A 27959-nucleotide genomic window follows, 5' to 3' on the forward strand; every position below is an offset into this window, starting at 1 on the left:
ACATTTACAAATATAATCATCTCTGTTTCCTCATAACAAAATTTACATTTAGGACACACTAAAATGCCAATTTTCCTGCATCAAATTCTTCACAAATCACCGTCTTTTACCTAAAATTCTCTACCCAAAATATCTTTCTTCTTCATTCTTTTTTTTTCTTTAAAAATTCTCTCTTTCCTTCATGCAAAATATTTTCCTTTTTTTTACCGTCAAAAACCTTTCTGTTTGCATTTTAAAATTCTAAGTATGTATATAATTTATGTGGTTCCCAGACCCGCAGGTTCCCTAACAACTAACAACATTTAGAGAGCAAGTTTTTTTTTTTTTTTTTCAAAGAGACTCCTCGTTTTTAGCTCAATTTTTTGTTTTCTTTTGGTTTTTTTCTACAATTTCTTTTTCACAAAATACACAATTTTATTTTTGTTTAACAACTTTTTTTTCAATGGTTTTTCTCCTCTGTTCAATGCTTCTTCTTCTTTTTTTTAATACCTAACGAGTATTACACATATAATAGAGAATCATCAATTTCAACTAGAATTTTTTTCTTTTAGTTTCTTCAAAATATTCTTTTTTCCAATTTTTTTTTACCACAACATTTAATAATTTTTTGGTTTTTGGAGAAAAAGGCGAGATTGCTGTTAGAATTTATCATGTTTTTTTCATTTTTTTTTTTTTGAGGGGCAATCCCGTGTGCGGGAGGAGAGACCCGCGCGTGTATTTTTTTATCATAGAAATGGAAGCATCTTTTTGACTTAAAGTTTTTTTTAGTACTCCTTTACATTAATTTTTTAATGTTTTTTTTTCAATTCTGCCATCGAACAGGAAAGATACAGTCTTCTGAGCCCAGGTACCTGGAAAATGAGGAAAAAATTGAAATTTTGAATTAAAAACTGAAATTTTGAATTGAAAAATTGAAAAAAAGAAAGGAGTTCATGCACGGGTATATGAAAGATGACCCTCTGTCGCAGAACAATTTTAACCCATTTCATCTTGTAGAGGATCAAAAAACATTGAAGAATCGCGAGAGAAACTCCCCAAAATCCACTGGGATCACATCGAAAAGTGCAAATAAAAATTGCCAAAAAATTCAAATATTTCGACGCCATTTGACATTTTTATCCCTAAAAAATACATTTTCCTGCATTTGGCACTAAATCTGGCATAAAAATACATAAAGTCCTTTTTATTTTCATTAAAAAAAACATTTTCCTGCATTTGGCACTAAATCTGGCTTAAAAATGCATAAAGTCCTTTTTATTTTCATTAAAAAAAAAACATTTTCCTGCATTTGGCACTAAATCTGGCATAAAAATGCATAAAGTCCTTTTTATTTTCATTAAAAAACACATTTTCCTGCATTTGGCACTAAATCTGGCATAAAAATGCATAAACTCCTTTTTATTTTCATTAAAAAACACATTTTCCTGCATTTGGCACTAAATCTGGCATAAAAATGCATAAAGCCCTTTTTATTTTCATTTCACTTCGGGATACTTCGGCTTCGTGCCCTTCGTCCACTCGGGGACGGTACTTCGTATCCCACTTCGGCTCCGGTCGATGACAGGGTGGGCTCGGTTGGCTGACTCTCGCTCGGCTAATACTCGGCTTCCGCTCGGCTCTCGTTCGGCTCTGGCTCAGAAAAGCTCAATTTTAGTTGAATTTTATTTCTATTTTTATGCTATCCTGTTAGTATCAGTGCAAATAGCCGATGAAATCGTAGCCGGCTAGGATTTTTGCCATAAAATGCCAGAAAATCCTAGCCGGCTACGATTTCATCGGCTATTTGCACTGATACTAACAGGATAGCATAAAAATAGAAATAAAATTCAACTAAAATTGAGCCTCTGTGCCAGAGCCGAACGAGAGCCGAGCGGAAGCCGAGCATTAGCCGAGCGAGAGTCAGCCAACCGAGCCCACCCTGTCATCGACCGGAGCCGAAGTGGGATCCGAAGTACCGTCCCCGAGTGGACGAAGGGCACGAAGCCGAAGTATCCCGAAGTGAAATGAAAATAAAAAGGGCTTTATGCATTTTTATGCCAGATTTAGTGCCAAATGCAGGAAAATGTTTTTTTTAATGAAAATAAAAAAGGACTTTATGCATTTTTATGCCAGATTTAGTGCCAAATGCAGGAAAATGTGTTTTTAGGGATAAAAATGTCAAATGGCGTCGAAATATTTGAATTTTTTGGCAATTTTTATTTGCACTTTTCGAACTGAAATGAATTGAAAAATTGAAGTTTAAAAAAATAGAATTTTTGAATTAAAAACTGAAATTTTGAATTAAAAACTGAAATTTTGAATTGAAAAATTGAAATTTTGAATTGAAAAATTGAATTAATTGAAAATTGTAATAAAAAAATGAAATAATAAAAATTTGACTTGAAAAATTGAAATTTTGAATTGAAAACTGAAATTTTGAATTGAAAAATTGAAATTTTAAATTGAAAAACTGAAATTTTAAATTGAAAAATTGAAATTTTGAATTGAAAAACTGAAATTTTGAATTGAAAAACTGAAATTTTAAATTGAAAAATTGAAATTTTTAATTAAAAAATTGAAAATTTGAATTGAAAAATGAAATTTTGAATTGAAAATTTGAATTATTGAAAATTAATAAAAGAAAATACTCACTGTGTGACAATAAAATGAAGGAATCACTCGGCAATGACACTTATAGAGATAAAATTTAGACATGACTGAGATAGGATTTCCGCTTAAGGTAGCCACTGCGGATGGGAGACGCCAGCGGGAGCCCAGCACCGCCTGCGTCCTTACTCCTCCGCCTCGCTTGTCCGGGAAGGTTGAAGCACCCCCGTGGGATGACCATGCGCGCATTCCCCTGTGCCGGACGTGAACCACCGTGCGCCAGGAGGCTGCTCAAGTGCTGCGCGTAGCCCTCTGAGAGGCATGTAGCCTGTGCCTGGAGCTTCTTGCTCACTTTCCCCACAATGTAGATCTGCTTCGGCTTCAGCCCGATGTTTGTGTACACACTGATGTCCTTGCTGCTGCCGTAGGCTGTGTGGATGATCACCCCGTGATTCTGGATGAGATTATTGAGGTATGCTGTCTTATGGCCCAGTGGATCTGTGCTCAAACCGTCTGCAAAGGATACCAGTCCATGTGGGAAGTTGTGCTGACTCAGCCACGACAGAACACGCTGTTGCTGCATATCCGGTCGTCCTGTGATGAAGATCAGCAAATACCCAAGTTCCTGCCAGTGCCGGCAGACATCCACCGCTCCTGCACGAACCTTTGGATCACGTCCCGTGACTGACATTGATGCCGTAAAACTCCCATCAATGCTGAACACCACACACTCCGTGCACGGCGGAATGACGGCCAAGTAGAAATCCACAGCTGTATGATCTCCCCGGACAACCATCTTCACCGGATAAATCCCATACCCCATGGCCTTATCACGTTCCAAGGTAACCTGAATCCTTCCCGTTTTATCCGTAACCTCAGTCGTGACGTGCATCCATTCCCCACCTGGTGGATCACGCATTATGTGCACATCCACACGTTCCCCAGCCAGCGTAATCATATCCAATGGGCCATACATAAAGCGTGCCAGGAGCTTCTGTGGCTCCCCCTCCTTGACAATCACATCATTGGCACGATGATTGGCTGTTACGTTCTTTAGCTTCACAGACGTGCGCTTCTTAATCCACTTCTCACGCGGCTGCCCTGGTCGGAAGGATGTCACCTCCTTCTCCTCCCCAGCGGCAAGTGTTGTGGAATCAAAGCGACCAATTTGGCGTAGAATAAAGGCAATCACATCACTACTTTCCCAGTAGCTAGCATGGAAGAGATGTGGAAGCGCATTAGCTGGGAAGTTACTCAACCCTTCTGGACAGTAGAGAGCATAGTCGAGCCTCTTGGAGCCCCACCAGCGGTGCTGAACTACAATTTGCAAAATTAAATTAAAAAAAAAAGAAATCTCTTTTCAGGCAAAATCTATTAGTACGTACGAGTATTAATAGTGGCTAGAGGAACATTATCAATCATTCCGGAAACGGTGCTTTGGAGGGAACTATCTGAGAGTCTTCTCGTGTGGAGTCCATCGCTAAAGAGTTGAGGACTTGACTGGATTAGCTCCACTAATCAAAGGAAGAAAAGAATTAAGTCAAGAAAACCCAAAAAAAAAGATATTTTATTAATGAAAAACTCACAGAGATGATAGGGCTGTCCATTTCCGAGTGGATACTTGGCATATCGGGGTACATTGATGGGTGCAAGCATGGAGAATCTCGCACTGATGAGTGGCTCAAGGCGCGATGCAACGGGATCCGTTGGGTGGAAGAGATTGTAAACTTGTGTACATTGTGGCCTCTCTGACCCATAATTCGCATCACTTAACTTCCTAGCTGCCAGGACAATGGCCAACGGGCTGCCGAAGAGGAATAAATCACCAACTTCAAATTGAAATTTCGGCAAACGCGCCTCATTGATGGACGATGAACGTCTCCGTGGCGATGGAGCCATCAGCAGACGTGCAGCATCGTGCTCATTGTCCACGATACGATCTTCAAAGTCCAGAGCACTGGCATCACTGCCCAGCCGCCCATAGGAGCGACAAAGGGCATCATAGGCCAAAATGCCCCCCATTGAGTCCCCAATGAGAACAACCTGCCCCGCAAAGCCGCATCCTTCCTCGCAGCGCTGGAAATCCGAATAGGCGAGATTGGCAGCAGTCACAGCTTGATTGACAGCATCCTGGAATTCCTGGGTGCATGTCGTGAGCAATGGGATGGCCCCAATTGGCACGTCAGTCATATTCGGGGAGTCCGTCGTCGAGGGGGACGAATCAAATGAGTACGGACTGAGGCTCGAGAGTATCCCGAGGGCATCAGTGCATACAGATGGGCACGGAACGAGCCTAATGGCAACATGTCCCACCATTGAGGGATAGTGCTGCCGCATAACAGACTCAAAAGCTCCGCGGAATGTCGTAATGTCGGACTTCTTGGCCGCCAGATCTACATTTGCATCCAACACACTGCCTGCATGGAGTACGAGGATGAGTACTGAGGTAGGACAGGCAGGTGGTCCTGGAGAGCCGGGTGGAGAGTCTGTATTGCTGCGATCAATACTCGATGCCGCCCCAAAGGTCGATCGACGAGACCCACGTTCGGAAGCAACGCGCTGCAGGTAGGAATGACTAAAGATACTATCTTCTTGCGTCTTTACAGCCGCCGGTGGGCTATCCTCCTCATCTGGCAACAATTCCAGGGAGCTCCATTTGGCCAGGGAAGTGGATTCTCCGGAATCTGCAACAGAAAAGCGTTTTGGTGCAGGCAAATACAAAAATGAAAATCTTAAAAAATTGAATAAAATTGAATTAAATTTTCTTCATAAATATTTTTTGAAACAATTTATTTAACACGTTGAGAACCAATTAAAGGGGTATAAAAATAGTAATTTATTTTTTAGGAAACGCGTAATAAATGTAATTAATTGAGTCGAAAGAGTTTACCAGGCTGGTCATATCTGCTGACACACTGTTAAGATTTCAGTAGGTTAACAAAGAATAAAAAATCGTTTAAAAATTGTTTTAAAAAGATTTTTTTGAGTTTTTCTCATGTTCCATTGGAAGAATTTCTGACTTTTTTACGTTCTAATGATTTGTTTTACAGATTCTCCGTGTTCTGCAAAACGTTTAATGAGTTATAATGTTCTAACCATCTAATCATTATTTTTTAATTTTTTTTTTTATCTTCAGCAGTTATTTTTATCGATTTAATCTACAATTTTATTTAAAAATCTGACAGTTGTGACAGCTTAACAACCTTTAAATATTTTTATATTCTAATTTTGTTTATATTTCAAAAGACTAATTTTGAAAATTCTTTGCCATCCATTTAAAATAATAATAATAAAACATTTAAAAATTTCCATTTGACCAGCATATTAAAATTATCAAAAACAAAAAAAAGATTGACAGCTGTCAAGTGAGCTAGATCTGTCAACGCAGTTATGTCACTTTTTAAATTTTCACACGGTGCCAGCAATTAAATTAGAAGTGAGAAACCATTAACGCTTATTTTTTTAATGATGAAATTCAACAATGAGGAATCAATAAATAATCTCCTTTATGAAATAGCAATCAATCACAGCTGTCAACAAAATATTTACAAAAGTGGCAGAAATTTTGTTTAAACAAACCACAGGAATCAATCATCGCTAAATTATATGAAATTTATCCCATTGAGCATAGCATAAAAATACATGCCACGGATTTTATGAATAAAAATAGAAGATTTTAATAATTCATGAATAATTTTCATTCAATTTTTCCTGCCAATTTAAAATATTATTTTAGCTTCAGAAATAAAACAGAAAGATGATCAACTGAACTTTTTATTCATAAATAATGCTAAATTTCCATCAGAGATAAAATGAAACCTCTAAATCATCTAATTTCAATGGCAAATACACGAGATATTAGCATTGTTGGATGTTGATAAACAATTCAAAATCGCGTGTTTCACGTGCTAAAGTCTGTGTGAGCGCCATTAAATTTGAAAAGCACCATTTGAAAGCCCACCGGCATCTGCCCGTTGTTGTGTACACTGAGACTTTAAATAAATAATTCTACAATAATTACACCCTCTCTTGTGTTTACTATATATATTGTAGTAAATTGGTTGTAAAATATTCTCATGGGACGCCTAATTGGTTCTATAAAAAAATCAAATAAAATCAAACTCACCGAGACAATCGAAAAATTCCTCTTCAGATCCGGATTTTGAGTCCACTTCCAGCTTCTCCATTCGCCAATTGGCCACCTGAAGGAAGAAATGAGTGATACAGGAGGTGAGGTGAGGGGGTACATTAGAATTTATTGATTTATCAACATCCGAGGAGTTTTCCGAAAAGGAGAGAAAATCACGCAAAATATATTCATCACGTGAATATTTGGATAATAATTCATCTCCTCCAAGCAAGTCGTCTGTTTATTCACCCAGATTGAGCAGCGTCCCCTTCTTTTTGGCCAACAACGGAAATTCTCACAAGAACTACCCATAAATTCATTTTATTGCCGGAAGGCGGACGGAGAGAGTAAAAAAAATCGAAAGAATCGCAAGTGGAGAAAATGTTGGAGTTATAAAAGGAAATTATTTAGAAAAAAAAACGAGCTAAACTACAAAACATTTTGCAGTTTGTTGTCAACATTTTTTTTCATCTTTTAGAAAAATCCCAGAAATGTTTTAAAAGCGAACAAGGTTTAGTTGTTGTACCAACATGAAATATTTTTTAATAGATGCATGGAATTGCACAAAAAATACAGAGAAAATGAAACAATTTAATTCATTTTTTTAGCTGTGTTTAAACATGCAATGGCTTGCACGATATGGTACAAGTTTTAGTTAAATTATAGACTTTTTTTTAGTTTAATGGGTAAAGTACTCGACTCCCATTCTAAATGACCTCGGTTCGAATGACAGGCATTTAACTTTTTTTTGCTTTAATTTATATTTAGATTGAAGAATTAGAGCAAAAACTTTTTTTTTAATTCATTATGCAGGGTTGAGAAAAAGTTTAAAAATGTTTATTTGTTAAAAATAATTATTTTTTAAGAGACTAAAAAAGTTTTGAGTAGAAAAATTAAATTTTAATAAGTTTGGCCAGTTTGGCAGTAAAATATCCTGTTTTTGGTATAGAAATAAAACATTTCTGCTAAAAACAAGATTTTGTCAAGTCCAGATTTTTTTTAAAAATTTTTAAGTACAGGAAATGGAATATAGAACACAGAAAGAATTAGAATATAGACTTTAAGTACAGAATCGACGAATAATTATTCTATTCTTCCATTGAAGTTGTGATGTAATCTCCCGTTAGTTGGGTATAAATAAAGAACCACCGAGGGCTTCGGTCCCTTTTGGTGGTTGATCTGCAGCACAGACACGACATTGTGGCAACGAGGAAAAAAGAAAAATTAGTGCGCGTGTGAGTTATGGCGGTTAGTGCAGCGAGTGCTACGGCTTCCGGACGTTCTGGATGGGTGGGCACAATTGAAGCCTTCGTACCAGGCGAAGAAGGAGATTTTGAGATATACTTGAAGAGAATGGAACATTATTTCAAGTTAAACAAAGTCACCACGGATGAGGAAAAGGTATCCGCCCTCATCACGTTGGCAGGGGAATATTGCGTTAAAAAATTGTTGGGTGCTGTGCATCCAGACGCAATTGAAAGTAAGACCTATAAGGAGTGCACAGATATCCTGAAGACGAAACTCGCCCCGAAAAATAATGTGGTTGCAGAAAGATTCAAATTTTTCGAGAGGCGCCAACACGAAGAGGAATCCATCAGTGAGTTCGTCTCTGAAATACAAACCCTGGCACGAAAATGCAACTTCCAGGAGTACAAGAAGGAGGCACTGCGTGACCGGATTATCTGTGGAGTGAGGTCGACAAGAATTCGGCAGAGATTATTGGATGAAGCAAAACCGCTGGACGAAACTCTCAACATCGCTCTTTCTATGGAGTTAGCTGAAGAGAACATCAAGATGATGAACCCCAGACAAGTGGGAAAAATGCATGGCTCAAAAATTGGCGCCAAGAGAAGTCACAGTGGTAGCAGAAGCGATAAGCGAGAGAACAACAGACAAAAGAGGAGCGGATCACCCATCAGATGCTTCCGATGCGGAAAGTGGACAGACCACATCGCAGTAAATTGCCCAGAGAGAAAAAAGAGCTTCAACCAGAAGTTCAATCGTACTGATGAGAGGGACAAAGGCAAACAGCGGAAGAAGCAGTTGAATGCAGTGGTGGATACAGAGAGTGATATCAGCTCGAATGATGATGAGGATGATCGCATGAGTTATCGTCTACACACTATGAAATTGGCGGTGCTAAAAAAATCATCTTTCGCATCGGAGAAGGACAATGAAGTCAACGGAGTTGAGGAGGAGGTGGTAGAACGCGAAAGTGATTGCGAGAGCGTAAGAGATGGTGAAACCGTGAGTATGGTACCCCATAGCCCTGAAAGAGAAGACCCAGTAATTATTAAAGTGGGCATTGGTAAATGTACACTGAGAATGGAGGTTGATTCGGGAGCTTGTGTGTCGGTGATACACGTAAAACAATATCGTGATTATCTTCGTGAATTTACACTAAGGAATTGTGAAATGAATTTGCGTGTAGTTACGGGAGAATCAGTAGAGATTTTGGGGAAAATTACTGTGCCAGTTTCAATAAAAAATGAAGGGGAATGGAAAGAGATGGGAAAACTCGATTTGGTTGTCGTGAATTCAGGTAAATCTTTTTTGCCTCTATGCGGGAGAAACTGGATTTCAGTATTGTTTCCGCGGTGGAGATCACTGTTTGGGGCGGAAAAGGGGAACACGGCGATGAACCAAATGTGTGTAAAAACGGAGGTCACATTGGGGAGTGATAAGAGTTTAATAGAGAAATATGGGGATGTATTTGATGTGCAAGACACATCACCGATAAAAAAATTCTCCGCTAGTATTGTGCTGAAACCCGATGCAAGACCAGTTTTTCACAAGGCATACACAGTGCCTTTTGGAATTCGTGGAGAAGTGGAGAAAGAATTAGACAGACAGGTAGAGAAAGGGTTTTTAATTCCTGTGAGTTCGTCGCGTTGGGCATCACCCATAGTGGTTGTGCGTAAAAAAGATGGAACGATACGCATGTGCATGGACGCCAAGTCGACAATTAATCGGTACGTGGAATTAGCGCATTATCCATTACCGCGAATAGACGAATGTTTTCAACCTTTGGCGGGGTGTGAATATTTTTGTGCGTTAGATTTAGCGGGAGCTTACCAACAATTAAATGTGGACGAAAATTCGCGAGAATTATTGACAATCAATACGCATAAGGGACTTTTTCAGTACACGCGATTGGTGTTTGGACTGAATTCCAGTCCAGCAATATTTCAAGCGACAATGGAGAGAATTTTGGTTGATATTCCTCGCGTCATGTGTTACATTGATGACATCTTGATAGGGGGAAGCACGCGAAGAGAATGTAAAAATACGTTAATATTGGTTTTTGAAAGATTAAGAAAGTTTAATGTAAAGGTGAACTTTAAGAAATGTATTTTTTTTAAGAAAGAAATTCAGTATTTGGGTCATGTGTTAACAAAAGAGGGAGTTAAACCAATGTTGGATAAATTAGAAGCTATAAAATCAGCTGCGGTGCCTACAAATGTAAAAGAATTAAAGGCTTATTTGGGGTTGCTTAATTATTATGGGCGATTCTTGCAAAATCTTTCGCCGAAACTTTCTTCTTTGTATGAGTTGTTAAAGAAAGACGTACCTTATGAATGGACCCGTGAACACCAAAAGATTTTCAATCGTAGTAAATCATGGTTGTCCGCAGATAGTATTCTCACACACTATCAGAGTGGCTTGCCCCTTGTGATTAGCGTGGATGCTAGTGGAAAAGGGGTGGGGGCGGTGCTGTCGCACGTCATTGACGGACTGGAAAGACCAATTTTATTTGTGTCTAGCACCCTCTCGGAGGCCGAGCAAAGGTATTCCAATGTGGAACGAGAAGCCTTAGCGCTTGTATTCGCGGTAAAGCGATTTCACAAATATATTTACGGACAAAAGGTGACGGTGTTTACGGATCATTCGAGTCTCAAAGAACTTTTCGGGGAGAATAAGAAGAATAACAATGCGATAGCTTGTGCAAGAATCGCGAGATGGGCAATACAATTGAGTATGTATGATTTAAAGATTGTGTATAGAAAGGGGGAACATAACTCAAATGCTGATTTTCTTTCACGATTTCCCGGTCCGGGAAAAACAGGGATCGCGGAGTTAACAATTAAATTTCTAGACGTAAAGGGAGATTTGCCGGTACACGAGGAGGAGGTACGCACGGAGACCAAAAAAGATGAAGTATTGCAAAAGGTTATGGAATGGGTAAAAAATGGTTTTAGAATCAATGCAAACAGTGATAAAGAGGCAATCAAACCATTTCATGCAATGAAACCACACCTAAGAATTGAGAATGCAATCTTATATCGGGGGGACAGGGTGGTAATTCCGAAAGTATTACAGGGAAGATTTTTGAAACTTTTTCATGCGGGGCATGAGGGTATTGTAAGGGCAAAATCCTTGGCGAGAGGAATATGCTGGTGGCCGGGGATCAATGGGGAGATTGAGAAGATGATCAAGGAATGTGTTGCTTGTCAAGAGGGGGCACCAAAACCGCGAAATCTAAGATTGACGCCCTGGACGCCAACGTTGGCTCCATGGAAAAGAATTCATATTGATTTTTTTCATTTTGAGGGTAAATCTTATTTGTTGATAGTTGATGATTTCTCAAAGTTTTTGGATGTTCATTTAATGTCAACTACGAATGCGGGTGCCACGACATTGGTGTTGCGTAAGCTCTTCGCGATCTTTGGGTTACCGATAAAGTTGGTTAGTGATAACGGTCCACCGTTTACTTCAAATACTTTCAAAGATTTTCTTAAAAATAACGATGTAGAGCATGTCACGACTCCTCCGTATCATCCTCCTTCAAATGGGCTAGGCGAAAGAGCGGTACAGACCGCGAAAGCAAGCTTGAAGAAATTCATGAAGGATAATTTGTTGAAAAAATTAAGTGCGGAGGTAAGATTGTGTCACTTTCTTTACAGATATAATCATACCCCTTCGACGGTCACAAACCAATCTCCGATGACGACAATGTTAAGCTATGTACCACGGACTTCTCTTACCATAACGACGGCATGCGCGAAATTGAGAAAAGATGACTTGAAGCCGGGGGAGAAAATATATTATTTCTTCAACCACGATTGGATTCCCGGAAAAGTGCTAGAGAAGCAGTCAAGGGTGGTGTACATCATACAAATCGGGAACGCTCGCATTAAGGTCCATAGAGACCAGATAAAACCGCGGCAGAGTAGCTTCATAGAGCTGGAGGACAGCAGTGACCAAGACAGCAGCGATTCAGAGGAGTATCTGAGTCCTCCGGAGTCCCCCATGCCAACCCCGAAGGCGCCACCAAAGCCACCGATGAAAAGTGAAGAAACTCCAAGGCGGAGCCGTCGTTTGTTATCAAAAAAAAGGTTAAATTATAAGATGTAAATTTAGAATACATAGAGGGAGGAAAATGTGATGTAATCTCCCGTTAGTTGGGTATAAATAAAGAACCACCGAGGGCTTCGGTCCCTTTTGGTGGTTGATCTGCAGCACAGACACGACAGAAGTGAATCATTTTTAACAATTAGATAAATTAGATAAGAATATTGACAAACTTCTCTCCGTAAAATTGCCCTCACGTTACTATATCCCGGGAGCCCAACACTACTTTTTTTTATAAAGAAAAATACAAAAAATTCCATCAGGGGACAATCAATACTTTCTATTTTATGAAATTCCTGAGCCAAAATATTTTTTGCAGATATAATAAATTTCAGAAACTTCGTGCATAACGTCCTTTCACCTATATAAATCAATATTCTGTCAGCTATGGAGATTTATGGAATGAATCTTGGGTTTTTTTTTTGTTTATTTCCTGACTCCATCTCCAATAGAATTTCTCCTTTAGAATCTTCGGAAGTACATGGAAGGAAGTATGCAGTAGTAAAGGAAATTTGTCTTGAAATATTAAAAAAAAATCCTCACAGGAAGTTTCCAAACGTAGCAAAAGGATTGAAAATCTTGCAATCACAATTCATGACAATTTTCTTCAACCCCTCTAAATAAATTAGTTTCACCCTCACAGACTATTTTTCTGGGATTTTTCTGTTGTTGCTTTTGCTTATTTAAGAAAACAAAAGGCGATGAAGCACAAAAGAGAAGGAAAACCAACAATGTAAAAAAATCTCTTCAACTTACATTTTTCAAAGGGGCTTGAGATGCCAGCTATAGTTGTGTGTTAGAAGTCATATATAGAGATAAATAAATAATACTTTTGTAAATTGAAACGATAAAATACTCAAGAGAGATTATGGGTACAAGGAAGTGAGGCAACATAGATAGATAGTATTCTTTTTTTTTCTTTTCAATAAACTTTCAGCAAACAATTAAAAGCGAAGAAAAGAGAATTATGGGGGCATTACATAAGCATTCCCAGTGGAACGTCTAACTTAAAAAAAAAATAAGAAAAGAAGCATAAACGGTGGAATGAAAATTCTCTCTTTATTTTTTTCTTCTTCATGGTGTATCAGGAAAATTTCATTTAATCGAGATGAAAAGAGAAAAGCAGTACAAAAAAAATGGAGAAGAAAATAAAATAGATGATGAAAAGCCAGGCAAAATCCGTAGAATGAGATTTGTGAAGGATAAAAGTCTTGATGGTAGGAAGAACTCACCTGCAGATCGAAACTATTTGTTGATCCCAGGGGCGATGGGAGGGCATTCTTGGGTGAAATGTAGTGCTTGGCACTGGCGTACTTTGAGTTGGAATTCGATGTGACTTCATCGGTATTCTCATCCTCCCCCTCGGAGCTCTCCAAGCTGGCTTCCTGCACACCCACGGAGAGATGGCATCGCCCCACAGCCGGTGACAGCCCCTCACCGCCCGTTTCTGCGTCCAACATTTCCATCCCCTCACTAACACTTCCCCCCATTTCCATTCCCATCTTCTTCTGCAGCGCCAGCTGGGTTTGCCTCTCAATCTCCCGGATGTCATCCATTGTCAGCCCATGCCATTCATCCTGCCACGCCCACGCCTGCCTGTGGGCACGCAGCATGGTTTTCCTCAGTGCTGTGTCATGAATAAACTTCTCCAGCTTCGTCTGCATACCCCAGTAGCGGAATTCCACACGGCATAACTTGTAGGCGCACATGATGGCCATATTTCTGGCAGTTGGCTGCTGTTTATTCTTCACCTTGTCATTCAGCGTCCCCATCACGCACCACCCCATGAGAAAATGGGAAATCGTTAATACAATATTCAAGCTACACATGCATACATGTATGTATAGCAATGCGGTTGTGGCGGAGGTGGCTTTCTTCACCCTCTTTTGTGTGGAAGGACCCCCAACCCCCTCCCCCTCCCAGGTGAGCACGTGAACAATGGTGAAAATCAATTATTGAATTGAACATCACATTGACAATAGGCAATACTTTCGGATTATCTTTGCTCCAAAAATTCCCCCAAAGACGCCCTTTCACGTCACTCTCCACCCTTCACAACTTACCTTCCACCCTAATCATAGAGAACAAACCTAATCGGAATGATTTATTTAACAAAAATATTTTTCTCATTCACAAAAAAAGAAGAAAGATTCCATGAATAAAAGCTTTTAGTTTTCCTATTCAATATGAATTTTCATTGTCAATTGAATTTAATTTATTAAATAGAATATAGTTTGTATGTCATTTATGTTGTCTGCAGATTGTTCTCACAGAGTGACCTAAATTAAGTATTAAATAAAGATTTATGCTAGAACTAGTCCAAAAAATTTATTTATTTTCCTCTAGAAAAAAAATTAGGATTACCTTTACGTAAGAACTTTTCTTACGTTTTTTTTATGAGATGATTATTGAAATGTTTTATTTGAAAGCAACCATGTTCAGTACATTTAATGGCATAATAAAGATTTCCTTGAGTTTATTGATGTAATTGAACTATTTTTATTTCCAATTTGCAATAAACTTTATCTGGGAGAGTTTTGGGGTAAAATCTATATAATAAAGAAAGGATTTCGTGTCTGTACAGCTATACAAATCTACACCGTTTGACCGATCGTGATGAAATTTGGTACAGAGACTCCTTATATCAGGCGCTTTCGAGTGGCCGTATTCATTTTCCCCCCAAAGCCCCCCTTCAGGTAGCCCCCATATAAAAGTCATGCATTTTTTGCAAATTTTTGAATTTCGCGCCCGAAATGTTGTATGAAAATGATTTCTTCTCTTTGCAAATTTTATTTTCGGGACTGATAAGTTTTCCAAATATACTTATAAACCATCATAATTTTTTCTCTCTGAAAGAATGTTATGCGCATTTCAAGGAATAAGTCCCCCGCATGTAACCAAAATTGGTTTTTAAATTATTGTAGGGGATCATTAAAGGTTCAAAATAAGCGTGGTCTATTATATCATCGTTATTATATAGTCTATCTATATTGATTTATTTCTCAATTTATAGCAATCGTAGGATATTGTGATTGGTGTCAAATTAAAGCTATATTAATGCTTAATATTATATATTAAAACCAAATTATATTATACCAAATGAAAGATAATTAAAAATGCTACAAAATGAGGAATGTTCCAGGTGGTCCCATGCAATATTGTGGAAATGGGAGGCGAAAGAAAAATGCGTGTTCGGAAAATCTTTCCGAATTTTCACCTTCTAGGGTATTTTGGAAAATGGTTTTAATGTATAATATTAAGCATTAATATAGCTTTAATTTGACACCAATCACAATATCCTACGATTGCTATAAATTGAGAAATAAATCAACATAGGTTAAACAGAAAACCGGAAAATTCGTAGGTTTCCCAGCGCTTTTCCGGGAAATGACCACGCTTATTTTGAACCTTTAATAATCCCCTACAATAATTTAAAAACCAATTTTGGTTACATGCGGGGGACTTAGTCCTTGAAATGCGCATAACATTCTTTGCGCGAAGCGCAACAAATCCCCGCGAAGCGGGGCGAGGTAAATTGGAGCGAAGCGACAATTTACCTCGTAATTTAAAAGGAAAGGGTGAATTGCACACAACATGATACGAAGCAAAATTTAATTAAACAAAAAAGAAGAAAACCTGAGAGCTAATTTCTTTAACATTTACTTTACAATTATAATTAATTTTTAGTCAGATTAAAAAGTTTTTCTTATCAATTTAAATTAAGTCAATTAGTCTCAAATACTTCTTAATTTTAACTAGTAATTGAGTCTGTTGGACAATTTAACTTCTCTGACTTTCAACAAAGCATAAAAATGTAAGTGAAATGAATAGGTTAGGTTAGAGAAAGAGTTCTAAAGCTTTCTTTGTGAAATTTTAAGAATTTCAATTGAGAATTGAATTACGGGACAATCCATGGACAAAACACGGGAAAGACCTCCAATCTATTCTCTCAAATTATTTTTTTTGCGATTTTTCCAAGATTCTTTTGGAGGTGTTGTTTTCCATCAGAATCATTATAGAGATCAAATATACATCAATTCGGAATATTATTAATTTTATATTAAAAAATATAGATTAAAAATCAATGGGGGATATTCTAAAATATCATAATTACCCCAATTCATACTCAATTCATTCAATAAATTATTCAGCAACTGATTAATTTCGTCCCAATTACTCACATAATCTAATTTTCCTTATCATTCTAAAATATCCAATTAAATTTTCATTTTAAATTGATAAAAAAAAATGAACATGACCTGATTTTTTTATGCTTAATAGACCATAAAATAAAAATTTTCATATTATACATTTTTTTTTTAATTTGTGTCAGGAAAGCAATGAATGGAGATGTGATGATAAAATTGATAAACGATTTCTCATTTTAATAACCAATTTCTGCAGAGAAGCAAATGACAAACGCCCTTTGCGGTATGATAATTAACAGAAGCCGCAATGGTTAATCAGCTATATGCTTGAATTACACATACACGGCGTATAGGATAATTTTTCCCATCGCTGTGCGCTCATTGTGTTGCTTAATCAATGTATAATCTGAATAGGACAATCATCTGGGGCATGCAATATGAATATTTGAATAATAAATCACCGCCATATCGGGAAATTATTTCTCTACGAACGTGCCGCTGCGGTGCTTCTTTGCAATGAAGGAGAAGAAGAAAAAAATCAATGTTAGGTACTCACCTCATTCCAGTACTCATCGATCCAGCCATCCTGTAGTGGTCCACGTGTAGTCTTCTCACTCACATACAGCTTTGGATCCTCATCCTTGACGTAGTCCGCACCGTACAGTTGATCCTTCACAATATCAATCACATCCACTTGACGATTCCGGAGATCACCACCTGTGAGCTTGAACACATTCTCCTGATCTCCCTTGTCCGGGAAGTAGTAAGTCTCAATTTCCAGTGACAGCTTCTCCATGAAGGGGCACGTGTACCGTGTTTTGGTGTACGGATACGCATTCCATGCTTCCTCCTCCACAATCAACGCATTCTTCGGGAGAAGTCCCTTTATCCATCCTGGCAAATGTGATCCAACATGGTAGATTTTTCTCGTGTACTGCCCACTCCCGCCGGGACCATCGACGTATGGCTCATTTACGATGATTTCCACACCACTGCCAGCACCGCTGCTCTCGTCGCGACTCTTCTTCTGCATTGCCGACGCGATAAATAAAAGATTGACGAAAAAAAATAAAATTCAGGACATGATGTGAAAATTGAAGTACTCAACGGTGCTCAAGTGAGAATGGCCTCTTTGCACATTGAATACAAATTTTTGTACTTCATCCCGCATGGCCAACATTTCGTCTCATTCCCGCCCTTTCCACCCCTCCCCCCACCCTGAACACTTAATTAACATCAATCACTCTGTTAGTTCATGAACAACGTGAAAAAAAAGGTCTACTCACGGCAATCATGTAGAGTTGAGCAATGCGATACTCCTCCACTGTCAACGGCAGCGGGATTCGGTATTCCTTAATCAGCATATTTTATTATGTATAAATAAAGATGTTGGGAAAATGCACAGAGCTCCCTTCTTGCTCCCTCAATTCCCTTTGCAAATTTTTTTTTTCTAGCACAGAGTGAATTTTCTTGTCAGTGTAGTGAGTTTTCCTCACAGGATAATCTGTCGTGTCCTCTTTGGTAAATGGTTCTTCTTCCCTGTCCTACAACGCATCTATTTTACCGAGGCTTCTCTGACAGGGATCAATCCCTGATTCCTCATCATCACCACGTCTCCATCAGCAGCCTCATGGTGGGATTTCGTCAAAAAGTTTATTTTTAATTTGTATCTGAAAATGTAATTAGTTTTTCATTTTTACTAAATTTTCCACCTGTTAGTTAGACGCGAAAATGCAAACAGGATTACAGAGAATGAGATAATTGCATTATAAACGGCGCTAAAATAAATTGTTTTCTCGTTAAAAAAATATATTTTTCACCCTGAAGGCATTTTTGTTTAAAAAATGAATGAATGTGTAAAATTATTTCGAGAGCGGAATATTATACGTTTGCAGATTAATCGATAAAACATTATTTTAAAAATATCCTTTTAAAAATAATTTTGATATATTGAAGGATTTTTTCACTTTTTTTTAAACTATCAAAACACATTTTCATACAGTAATTTTCATAGAATTATTTTGTTAAAAATGTTTTTCGATACAAAACCGAATTTGATGACTAAAAGACTCATGAAAAAAATTAAAAAGGTGTTTTCAAACGTTTTAAAAAGACGTCAAACTTTAGAAAAAAGCTAAATGTCAGTGAAACGTCAATAGTTAAAAAGGAAACGAAAAACGTTAGAAAACAAATAACCAAGAAATCTTGGATATTTCAAGAGTTTCTTCTGAAATTTCAACGATTTCAAGGATTTCACGGATTTCTTGAAATTCTTGAAGAAATTCAATTGAGTTTATAGGTTGTTCTTTTTAATCTATAATTTTAGAAGTTTACTTTTTTGGGAGTTTTTATCTCTTTTCAATAAGAACAAGACCTAAAACAAACAACTCTCTAAAGAAATTAAAAAAAAAAATTCCAGATATAGCGCCAATTCCTTGATTAGATTTCTAGGTATCTTTTTTTTTTTAATTTTAGAATTCGATTTCTAATTTAGTAACTTTGAATACAAAGCTTTCCTTCCTAATCATGTGACCAAGAAATCTTTGGAATTTCAAGAATTTGATCAGAAAATTTGACAATTTCAATGATTTCTTGGTCGCAGAATACGATCCAAAGAGAAAGAATTATCTTTATCACTAATAGATAGCGGAGACCGGGGTAAAAAGAGTCATTTTGGAATTTTCAAATGCCAATTTCTCCCAAGTAATAAATCGGAAAAATTGGAAAAAAAATTATGGTGGGAAGCCCCACCAACTTACAATTTTTGACTGTAATTTGGAGGTTATCCGATCAGTACTTTAGGAGTTAAAAATGAAAATAGATTTTTGGCCCATTTCCCAAACTTTTGCGTATTGAGTAAAACGCGTTTTCCGAACTTTTCCTTCAGCAATTTTCCAATCTGATAATTTTTCTGACTAGCTGGATTAGTGCAGAAAACGTTGCCAAGGTGTATTTTTCATTAACTTTTAATGATTTTTCTGTACAATTATTTAAATCAAAACATACCCCTTGGGGTAGATCGAGTCAACCCATGTAAATCATATAGGAGTTCGAAATTTTCGACATATTTTCTATCCATTTGTTTCAAAATGGCGTGATTGAGAAAATCGCAAAATTCTCTGTTTTAGTGGATAGAAAAGTGAAATTCCTTGTTGCGGATTAAAAGGTGAGAAGTTTAGCTATCAACTACTATCAATCTCTCAGGCGGAAAATCTTTGGAAATGTCGGAAAATTCGACCGACTTTATTTAGCCAACTGGTGACTATATTTACCCGCCGCGTTTAAAAAAGTGACAAGCGGAAGGGTTCAGGAAAAGCTCGAAAACTCATATTTCCCGTGGAGATAGAGAAAAATGGTCTGAGTCAAAGTTGTAGGCCAGGAAATTTCCTATGAAAATGACTTATCGAGGAAATTTTCTTGCCTTTGGGGAATCCTGCAGATAAGGATTTATGCAAATTGACTATTTTTACCCCAGGTCTCCCCTACCCAAATTATATTCTTTACTGCAAAACATCAGTGTAATATTATATGGAACATACTGTATAGCAACACAGTTTGTATTGCAATTCACAGAATAATTTAAATTTGGTTCTAATAAAATTCAGTTAGTTGAAAAGAGATAAATTAGTAAACAATGAAAGTTTTAAAATTAAATAGCATTTAAATAGAGCTTCTCTGGGGGACAAATTGTGGCATATAGAGAGAAATACAAACCACAAAAGTTTTTCGAGTTTTCCGAATGAACTTTCTGTGCAAACCTCGTTAACCTCATTAAGCTAAATCCTCTTTCTTTTTTTTTACGCAAAATGTTTGCTTGCTTTTTCACAATAAAATTACAATACAAAACTAACAAATTTATTGCTTGTCATTGTTTATTCCGCATATTCTTAGCCACCATGTAAAGGACAATTTGAAATGGTTCAACTTTGATTTATGGAAATACTTCACAATTTTCCACGAGACACTTTATCATCTTCCCCGCAACACTGTGATTTACATTGAAGAGATATCCAAATGGAATATGAAATTGGAATGGAAAAGAGCTCCACGGCGGAGGAGATTGAGGAGAGGCAATTGCAAAAATTAGTTTTTCCGCTCAAGTACATTTACTTTTTTATCCACTCTTGCCCCTCGCCCTTCCCCATTTCCTCGTTTCTGCTGAATATCGTTGTCGTGCATTAGTTTGATGAAAAGATATCACATATAAGTTGCAATGGCAGCTGATGTGGAGGAGTAAAAAGTGACAAACGGGTGTAATTTGTTAGTTTGTTATGTTGCCTTTAATAATTGCATATAACCCTGGCTGTATTCTCTATTCTTACTTAAGCAATCCGCCCGCACTAATTCAATTAGGGGCGACTAAAAAGCTTATGTGTGTTCACGACAGCTTTCCTCCTGGAGTCTCTCATTGAAGGCAGCCTTGAGAATTCTCATACCGCATAGGGAGCTGATGTGGAGTGTATACGCATGGAATTATTCAAATTGCTTTATTTTAGTATTAAGACTTACAATTGCCATTCTCCCTCAATCCCCATCATTCCCCCCTCCACACCAAAGTCCCATTGTATTGTAGACATTATGCCAATTAATTTCCTTTTAGGAAGAAAAAAATACATAATACGACAATTTTCAAACTGAGTTGGTTGGGGGTGCGAGAAAATGAAATGTGGGGGTGGAAATCGTGTGTGTTGTGAGAAGTTTTCAACCCCATTTCGCGTGATTTTGTAGCACACAGAGGGGCATTCTATTGAGGCTAAAAATGTCCCCACTAGGTGCCATGTAATGGTGTTATATTCATCCCTCAAATTATAATGTGCATTGCACAATCGATGGCTCTATTGAGGAGGGAAATATGAAATTCCATTCATGTAGAAAATTATACTCGAGTATTTGTGATGCCTTTCACACCCCCCAACAACCCCACTCCAAACGTTTGGCGCGCTGCTGTGGCAGAAAATCCTCCCTGAGCTTTTCATGTCTTTTTCACCCCTTTTTGGTTGTTCTTTTTCCCATCGCATCTCTCTCTCTCTCAAACATTTTCAACCCCCACACATTTTCCACCCTTCACCCACCACACAACCCTTAAGCCCCATCCCACCCTTGTCATGTTGCTGGAGAAGCGCACAACTTATCGATATGGCAATTATCTTTCTAGAAAATCTCTCTATTAAATCTTCACGCAAATGTTCAAGTTTCCCAGCCACCCATAGACCACCTCCCCCACCCTATATTTTCCTCATCCCCCTTGGCTACGCCATGCGCCAGATAAATAATATATTTGACCCTCTGCCAAGATGTTTTACACAGTTTCACTCTTATTAAGTGAATGTGGATGTTGATGAAATTAACAAATCATAAATTGCACGCAAAATTGCACAATTCCACATTTTTCACACTTGCATCGTAAAAAAATGTATAATGAAACTTCACCTCTAAAGTCACTGCAGCACTCCATCAAGGGGCACTCACTTCTCATATAAAATAAAGTAAAGGAATTCACAAAAAAGAGGAACTCCTTTGCGAACGTTAATTTAACTTTTTCATGCAAATATCCACCTTCACACAACTTTTTTTTTCTTCTGACTTTCCTTCACCGTTTCCCGCGCCACACAGAGGAAAACCCCAACACCCTGGTTCAGTGTGTTGGGAGCACTACGTAGAAATTTTCCACCTTAGCACTTTGACTGAATGTACGAGACTGGCAAGAGTGTCTCTCTCTCAGTACGATGTTTCTGTGCCAGGGACAACAAACAGCAAATTGTGGGGAGAACGCGCGCAAATCCGCTCTCCCCATCGAGGAAGTCACCATGCTGGTTTGGCGCAAGTGTACAAGAAAAGCTGGGGAAAAGTCTCACCCAGTCTCACAAAAAGGGGTCATGCAGTGTTTAAAAAAAAAAGTACCTTCAACGCATATTCAGTTTCTTTGACTTATTCTTTTTATGAATTTTCTATTTTTAAAGCTCTAATAACAGTCAGAGAGGGAGTTTAAATTACCAAATAGCCTCTAAATTAAGGCATCGCAGGTTTCTTTTTTATGGGGATCAAAAGAAATTATTTTGAGGCTCACGATTGCTTGAAAAACTATTAAAAAGGGATATTCAGACGTTAAAAAAAGGTCAAACGTAAGAAGGGAAATTTCAAGCGTTGGAAATGCCCAACATTAGAAGAGAAACAACAGACGTTAAGAGAAAGGTCCAACGTCAGAAAAGAAATATTAATCGTCAGGAAAGAAACGTCGAAGTTTAAATAAACGTCAAACGTTAGAAAGAAAATGTCAAACTGTCTTTCCAACGTAAATCATGCAATTCAGCAAAAAATAATCTTATTTCTATTTGTTTTGTGATTCAAGCATTAAGATAATTAATCTCTCATTCCCGATAACTAGAAACCTTTAATTTTCCAATATTTTTTTTGAGTAGGTATAGGTATGTACTGAAATTTTTGCAATGACTGACCCCCTAGATCTTTCCTAATCATTTCAAACGCTCCATCGGTTTAATCCCTACCTTTTCCCAAAGTTTTCCCAGAGAGAGAGAGAGAGAGAGAGAGAGAGAGCGAAAAATAATTTAGTATTATCTCACCATCCTCACTATACATTGTATAAATCTCTTTGTATGCGTGAGAGAAGCCCCCGAGAAAAGTATCCATGATGTGACTATGGTCAGGAAGGTTGGAGAGCCGGGCGGGAAGTTATGATGAAAACGACGATGACGTCAATGAGAAGCAAGTCGGTGGATTGACGTGCAATTGAGTGCGAAAGGGATGGACATTTGAGTGGTGGTACATTGGGAATGGAATCTCCTCTCAAGGGCCCATGTAGCAAAAATATATATACCTCATTGCCCTCCCCAAAATGATCCTGCTGAGCATTCACTCTTCTACGCAATTAATAGGAAATTCACTTTTTTTTGCCCTTTTTGGCGCGAATTCTTTTTTTGTTGTTCCGCATTGAAGAGGTACAAATGGAATTTATATATTGCAGCACAATTTGCGTGATTTTCATGCGAAAAGAGCAAACAAGAGGTACACACAAAAAAAAAACACAGAGTATCTTGGGAAAGCGGGTAGATGTGGATAAAAAGGAGTATGAGAAAGCAGAGCAAATAAAATTTTGTTATCTCTTTTTTTTTCTGAGAAAATAAAAATTTATATGGGAGAAATGGCGGGAAGTTTCGATGGGAATGAGATTTTTAACACCACACACCGACGCTTGATTGGCTCTTGGGGAGGTGGTTGATGGCTCATGTCAAGGGTTTTTTGCCTTACAAACAGGTCATTAATCCTCGAGAAGGCGCACACAGAAAGAATAATTGGGTTCCATGGAGTGCTCTTATGTCTTAAGGTAGGGAGATTATTAACAGCTCTAATGGGTCTCTAATTGACTGATTTCAATAAATTTTATTTGCAAATAAAATGCCGCGACATGCCCTAATAAATTGTCTTTGAAGCAGAATATTTATTGACCGTTTTCTTTTTTCAAATGATAATTATTTTCTCAGAAAATTCATTGTGTCCGATTGTGAATTTTTAAGAAAGCTCCTCTGTAATAAGCTGAATGACTAACTCATTATATTATCAAATTTGTTTTTATCTTCAATGACTGTACACGCGAGTTTGGCTTTACAATTTTAATTTTCTTTTATTACAAAGTAATTGTATACATGAATTTTATTCTGTTTTGTCTCATGCCATACAATTGGTGCCAGCGGTGGGATATCTAGGCAGCCAACTAGCACCATCTATTGATAAAATTGTTTTCAATAATAACTTTTTGGCATTAGAACCATTAGAACGCTGTAAAACGTATTTTCACGTGCTTTTTCAACACAACTCAATCAAAATTTGTTATCCAAAAGTGAAAATGAAATGTATTTGCGCTAAATGTTCGTATTCATTAGCACTTGTTTGTGATGAATCTGTGAGAGCAGCATTGCTGACGCTTCCCATCAATTTCACCCACAACAATAGAGCCGACAATTGAATGTGATTGTTTTTGAAGAAAAGAAAGAAATTGGTGAGATATTGATTTTGCCACATTTTTCAGGAACCTTTCGAAAAAAAAACCTTTCCCCGTGGCTTTCTTGTTAAGATCAATATAAATTGCTGATAATGGTTTTTTTTTTCTGTTTCCGTTTAAGACGGGGGAGGAGGTGTATTCAACCTGCTCGGCAACCTTGAGTTATCTCGATTACCTCTGTTTTGTGGGTTATTTTCGTTTGTTTAACATTTCTTTGAAGCAATTTATCGTTCTTATTTAGTGCCTCGACTCTCATGCTATCGTGCACACGCACACAGGAGTTTTACATTATAAATTTGCACCAACAAAGTCTTGGAGGGATATTCTTCTTCTCAAGGACCACGGGGCTTATCGCATAGTATCCTGAAGAGCTGCTGTGTGTATTATTTAATATTTTTCCTATGTCTCATCTTTGCAAAACATCTCGCATTGTTTGCCACAGTTATGTAATGTTTTTGTTTCATCCCCATACGCAGACCCCACCCCCATGGAAATAAAAATATTTTTGCGTTTCACATTGGCGAAAAAAAATTGAGGAAGAAAACCTCTTTTAGTGATCATTCACAGCTCTTTTTCGGCAACCCCTTAAACCGCCAAAATATCCCAAACACGCGAGGGAATAAGTACCTATATATAGCTATATTTTGAATAACCCACCCCAACAAGAGCCAGGGATGGTGCACAATGTGCTATATGTGCGAAATTTTCACCTTTGGCATTTCCAAATGCGCATGATTTTCCCATTTTTCTAACATACTCGCAATCTCTCCAGCTGCCCATCATCTGGTAAAGTGAAATTGGGGATGCTCCACGATGGGGGGTGTGCACGATGGGAAATCCTATTACAGGGCGGGATGGTGAAAGTATAGCAAAAAGAAACATACACAGAGTGTAGTAATCCTACGTAAGGTCACGATGATTCCATCAACTGGGTCTCCACCACTGACTGTGTGTCCTATATTTCCGCAAAAAGCATTCCCATTTCACACAAAAGTCCTTTCAAATGCTTCTTCCTTTTCTGAGTTTTGTGAAAAAGAAAGTTTGCTATCAAATTCAGTATAAATGCGAAATAAATTTTCCACAAAAATTAGTGTTTGTGCAATTCAAAATGCATTAAGGATTTCATTCTATATAATTGAGAACAGGAAGATGTCAGTACAATAAATTCTTCAACATTTCTGCAAGATGAGCAATTTATATATTTGACCTGATTTTTTCAAACAATGTGTGACGAAAGAATGAGAAGATTGAGGGGAAATAAAGATGAATTTGGGGTTTTGATGGGTTCATAAATTTAAAGAAGAATTCGATTTGAAGGTAATAAAATTTGGAATTTTTATATCTTTAGCAACATACATGATTGACAAAAAATTGATTATTAAAAATATTGATGATTTGAGCTAGATTTCTAACACTACAACTGATTAATTCCTTAATTAATCTATCAAAGTTTAAGAATATAAAGGTCAAATTAGTATTTAATTTGATTATATTTTTTTAAAGAATTTTGCAAATTTTGGAAAAATTTTAAAAACTATTTATGATCACTATAAAGTTAAAAAAAATTAATAGATTAGAAGAATTAAAAGATAAATAAAAGTAAAAAAACTTGATATGTCAAGTTTTCTAAATGATTTGGGAAATAATTTCCATTTATAGGATACAGCGGAGTTCAATTAATATCCTTGGTCCAAAATTCGATTTATAAAATCATCCTAGAACGCAAAATTTTGTGATATTCTATGTCCCTAATATTTTTTTCAGAGCAAACTTTCAGGCTTTTAAGTGATCATCAATTTACAGAAGAAAATTTATGAGGTCATTTAAGAAATATAACTTTTTTTCTGACTTTTGAAGTTAAGAAACTAAAGAATATTAAACTCTTGGTCCACATTGTCTGAATTGGGCTAATCTGGTTAATTTTTCTTGTTTTTCTTAAATAAACTTGCTGAAAAAATCAGGAAAAAAGAATTGATTCGTTATCTGATTATTAGTTTTATAAATCGTTAGAATCGTTTATTTTCTTTAAAATATTACAAATCTGGTACCTGAGGCACCTAGTTTACAAGCCAATATGTCTAGAATTTTAGTAATATAATTCATTTTCTCTTAGTATTATTTAAAATTTTAGGAATGCGATTAGATTTTTGATAAGGCATTCGATAATTTGAAAAATTTAATCAATTTTCTCAATTTCAATCAGAATTTCACAATATCTTTCAATAAAAATTCTAGGAAATTCAAGAATTGGCTGATTTTCCAGCCCTGTGTAATCATGTCTTTAAAATATATTGAAAAGTTCAAAGAAACTATTCTATGTGGGAGGAAAGAATGTTTTCCCCAGAATTACTTGACCTTTTTTCTCCCTTTTCTTCTCACTCAATTTCTTTGCGATGTTTGTTCAATGTGGCAAAAAATAAAATGATGATTAATGCGAAATTAGATTTTTCTTATCTCTCCTCCACATTGTTTAAACTTCTGCCTCCTTCTCCACTCTGGCCAAAGATAAGGTGTGCCTTATCGCGTTCAGTGTCAATCAGTCAGCGGGAGTGATCAGTTGGTGTGAAGAGGATTTTCCTGCACTTTTCCACAGAGAGGGAGTGAGAGAGAGAGAATTTAAAGGAAAGCTTCGCAGGATGTCTGACAAGGAATTCAATGAGCTCGTCTTCTACGTGTCCGGGATGAAGCAGCAGCTCAACACTCAGGAGCGGATAATTCAGATGCAGAACAACAGAATAGAAGAGCAGGGAAGGGTGATTGATGAACTAGCATGGCAGCTGAGGGATTTACGAGCTGCCGTGCGTGAGGTGCGTGAATATCAAGTGAGGAATGCAAAAACGCGAATCTACGAGAATGCCGAAGGTGTTTGCCTGCGGAAGCAGACAGTTTCATCTGGGAATAGGAAGTGCAGCATGAGGCCAGGAAGTTCCTCGCGCTTCTCAGTAGATTCCCTGAATGAAGGAGATGGGATTTATGAACCAATAAACTTCCCACGCAGAGATTATACAGCACAGAGTGATTCACTGTGCAACCGCCTCTCTGTTCTCTCCTCCGTTGCTGAGCAACCTGCTGATGAGGAGGACACCACCCTCGATAGAGCTTCTTCCCTCGAAACCCTCTTCCGGACATTTCAAGTGGGCTCCACAAAGGGTAGTCCCATCGATACGGGAGGACGTGAAACAAAGTAGACTCTCATAAGGCTTCCTACCATCTGCTACATCATTAAACATCCCCAAAGTGTCTCATTGGTCTCAATTCATCCGTCGAAACATAAAACAGCTGGAAGGATCCTCCCTGGGCGGGGATACCTACGTGAGGACTATCTGTTTATGTGTTCACAGCAAAAACTGCAACACTTTCGCTCTAAATTCATTACTTGAAGCACGCTTGCAATTAATTTGCCAAATGGCTAAACATTGAAGTATTTAATAGGGTGCAAATGCTCATAAACATTTCGCATTTTACGAGGAAGAAAATGTAAATATTTTCATTGGATGAAAATTATTGCATCGACGCCCAAATTTTACACGAATTTACACAAATACATTTACTTTAATTTACTTGTAACATTCGTCTTTTTACTATCTCAGAGATGACTTACCTGGATTTTCCTTATCGTATTAGCATCGTCGGTGTGCAGAAATTCCACTTTTTTTGAACACAAAAATCACAAAATATTGCAAATTTTCTGCCTTTTTTTGTAAACAACATTGCTGTCAAACTTGTG

The 27959-nt window shown here is 37.4% G+C and overlaps 4 protein-coding genes across 10 annotated transcripts in view; 2 read left to right on the top strand and 2 right to left on the bottom strand.

Annotated features, from left to right (window-relative positions):
- Positions 1-27950, bottom strand: LOC129790663 (protein retinal degeneration B). Of its 4 annotated transcripts, none has more exons than XM_055828284.1 (10): positions 27834-27950; positions 17502-17885; positions 16772-17242; positions 13300-13818; positions 12824-12850; positions 6713-6788; positions 4173-5270; positions 3972-4100; positions 2632-3903; positions 1-851 (listed from the first exon to the last, which is right to left on the bottom strand). In XM_055828284.1, exons 2-9 carry the CDS (start codon positions 17577-17579, stop codon positions 2687-2689), a joined length of 3615 nt encoding a protein of 1204 aa, XP_055684259.1. In that variant the 5' UTR covers positions 17580-17885; positions 27834-27950; the 3' UTR covers positions 1-851; positions 2632-2686. The 4 variants fall into 4 exon arrangements, with proteins under 4 accessions (XP_055684259.1, XP_055684258.1, XP_055684262.1 ...); XM_055828283.1 differs by lacking the exon at positions 27834-27950 and adding an exon at positions 21646-21914; XM_055828287.1 differs by lacking the exon at positions 12824-12850.
- The window catches only part of LOC129790699 (transmembrane protease serine 9-like), a 776474-nt gene that overhangs the window by 25522 nt on the left and 722993 nt on the right, over positions 1-27959 (bottom strand). The gene's annotated exons all lie outside the window — the stretch shown is intronic.
- Positions 7847-12137, top strand: LOC129790681 (uncharacterized). 4 transcript variants are annotated; one of them, XM_055828343.1, is made up of 2 exons: positions 7847-9687; positions 11620-12137. In XM_055828343.1, exons 1-2 carry the CDS (start codon positions 7958-7960, stop codon positions 12068-12070), a joined length of 2181 nt encoding a protein of 726 aa, XP_055684318.1. In that variant the 5' UTR covers positions 7847-7957; the 3' UTR covers positions 12071-12137. The 4 variants fall into 4 exon arrangements, with proteins under 4 accessions (XP_055684318.1, XP_055684319.1, XP_055684320.1 ...); XM_055828344.1 differs by having other exon boundaries at positions 7847-9257; positions 11620-11708; XM_055828345.1 differs by having other exon boundaries at positions 8006-8962; positions 11620-11719.
- LOC129790743 (uncharacterized) lies at positions 26767-27799 on the top strand. The gene has a single exon (XM_055828435.1). The coding sequence runs from the start codon at positions 26869-26871 to the stop codon at positions 27418-27420; it is 552 nt and encodes a 183-aa protein (XP_055684410.1). The 5' UTR covers positions 26767-26868; the 3' UTR covers positions 27421-27799.

Source organism: Lutzomyia longipalpis, chromosome 2 (assembly GCF_024334085.1).
Source record: "Lutzomyia longipalpis isolate SR_M1_2022 chromosome 2, ASM2433408v1".
Lineage (NCBI taxonomy): Eukaryota > Metazoa > Arthropoda > Insecta > Diptera > Psychodidae > Lutzomyia > Lutzomyia longipalpis.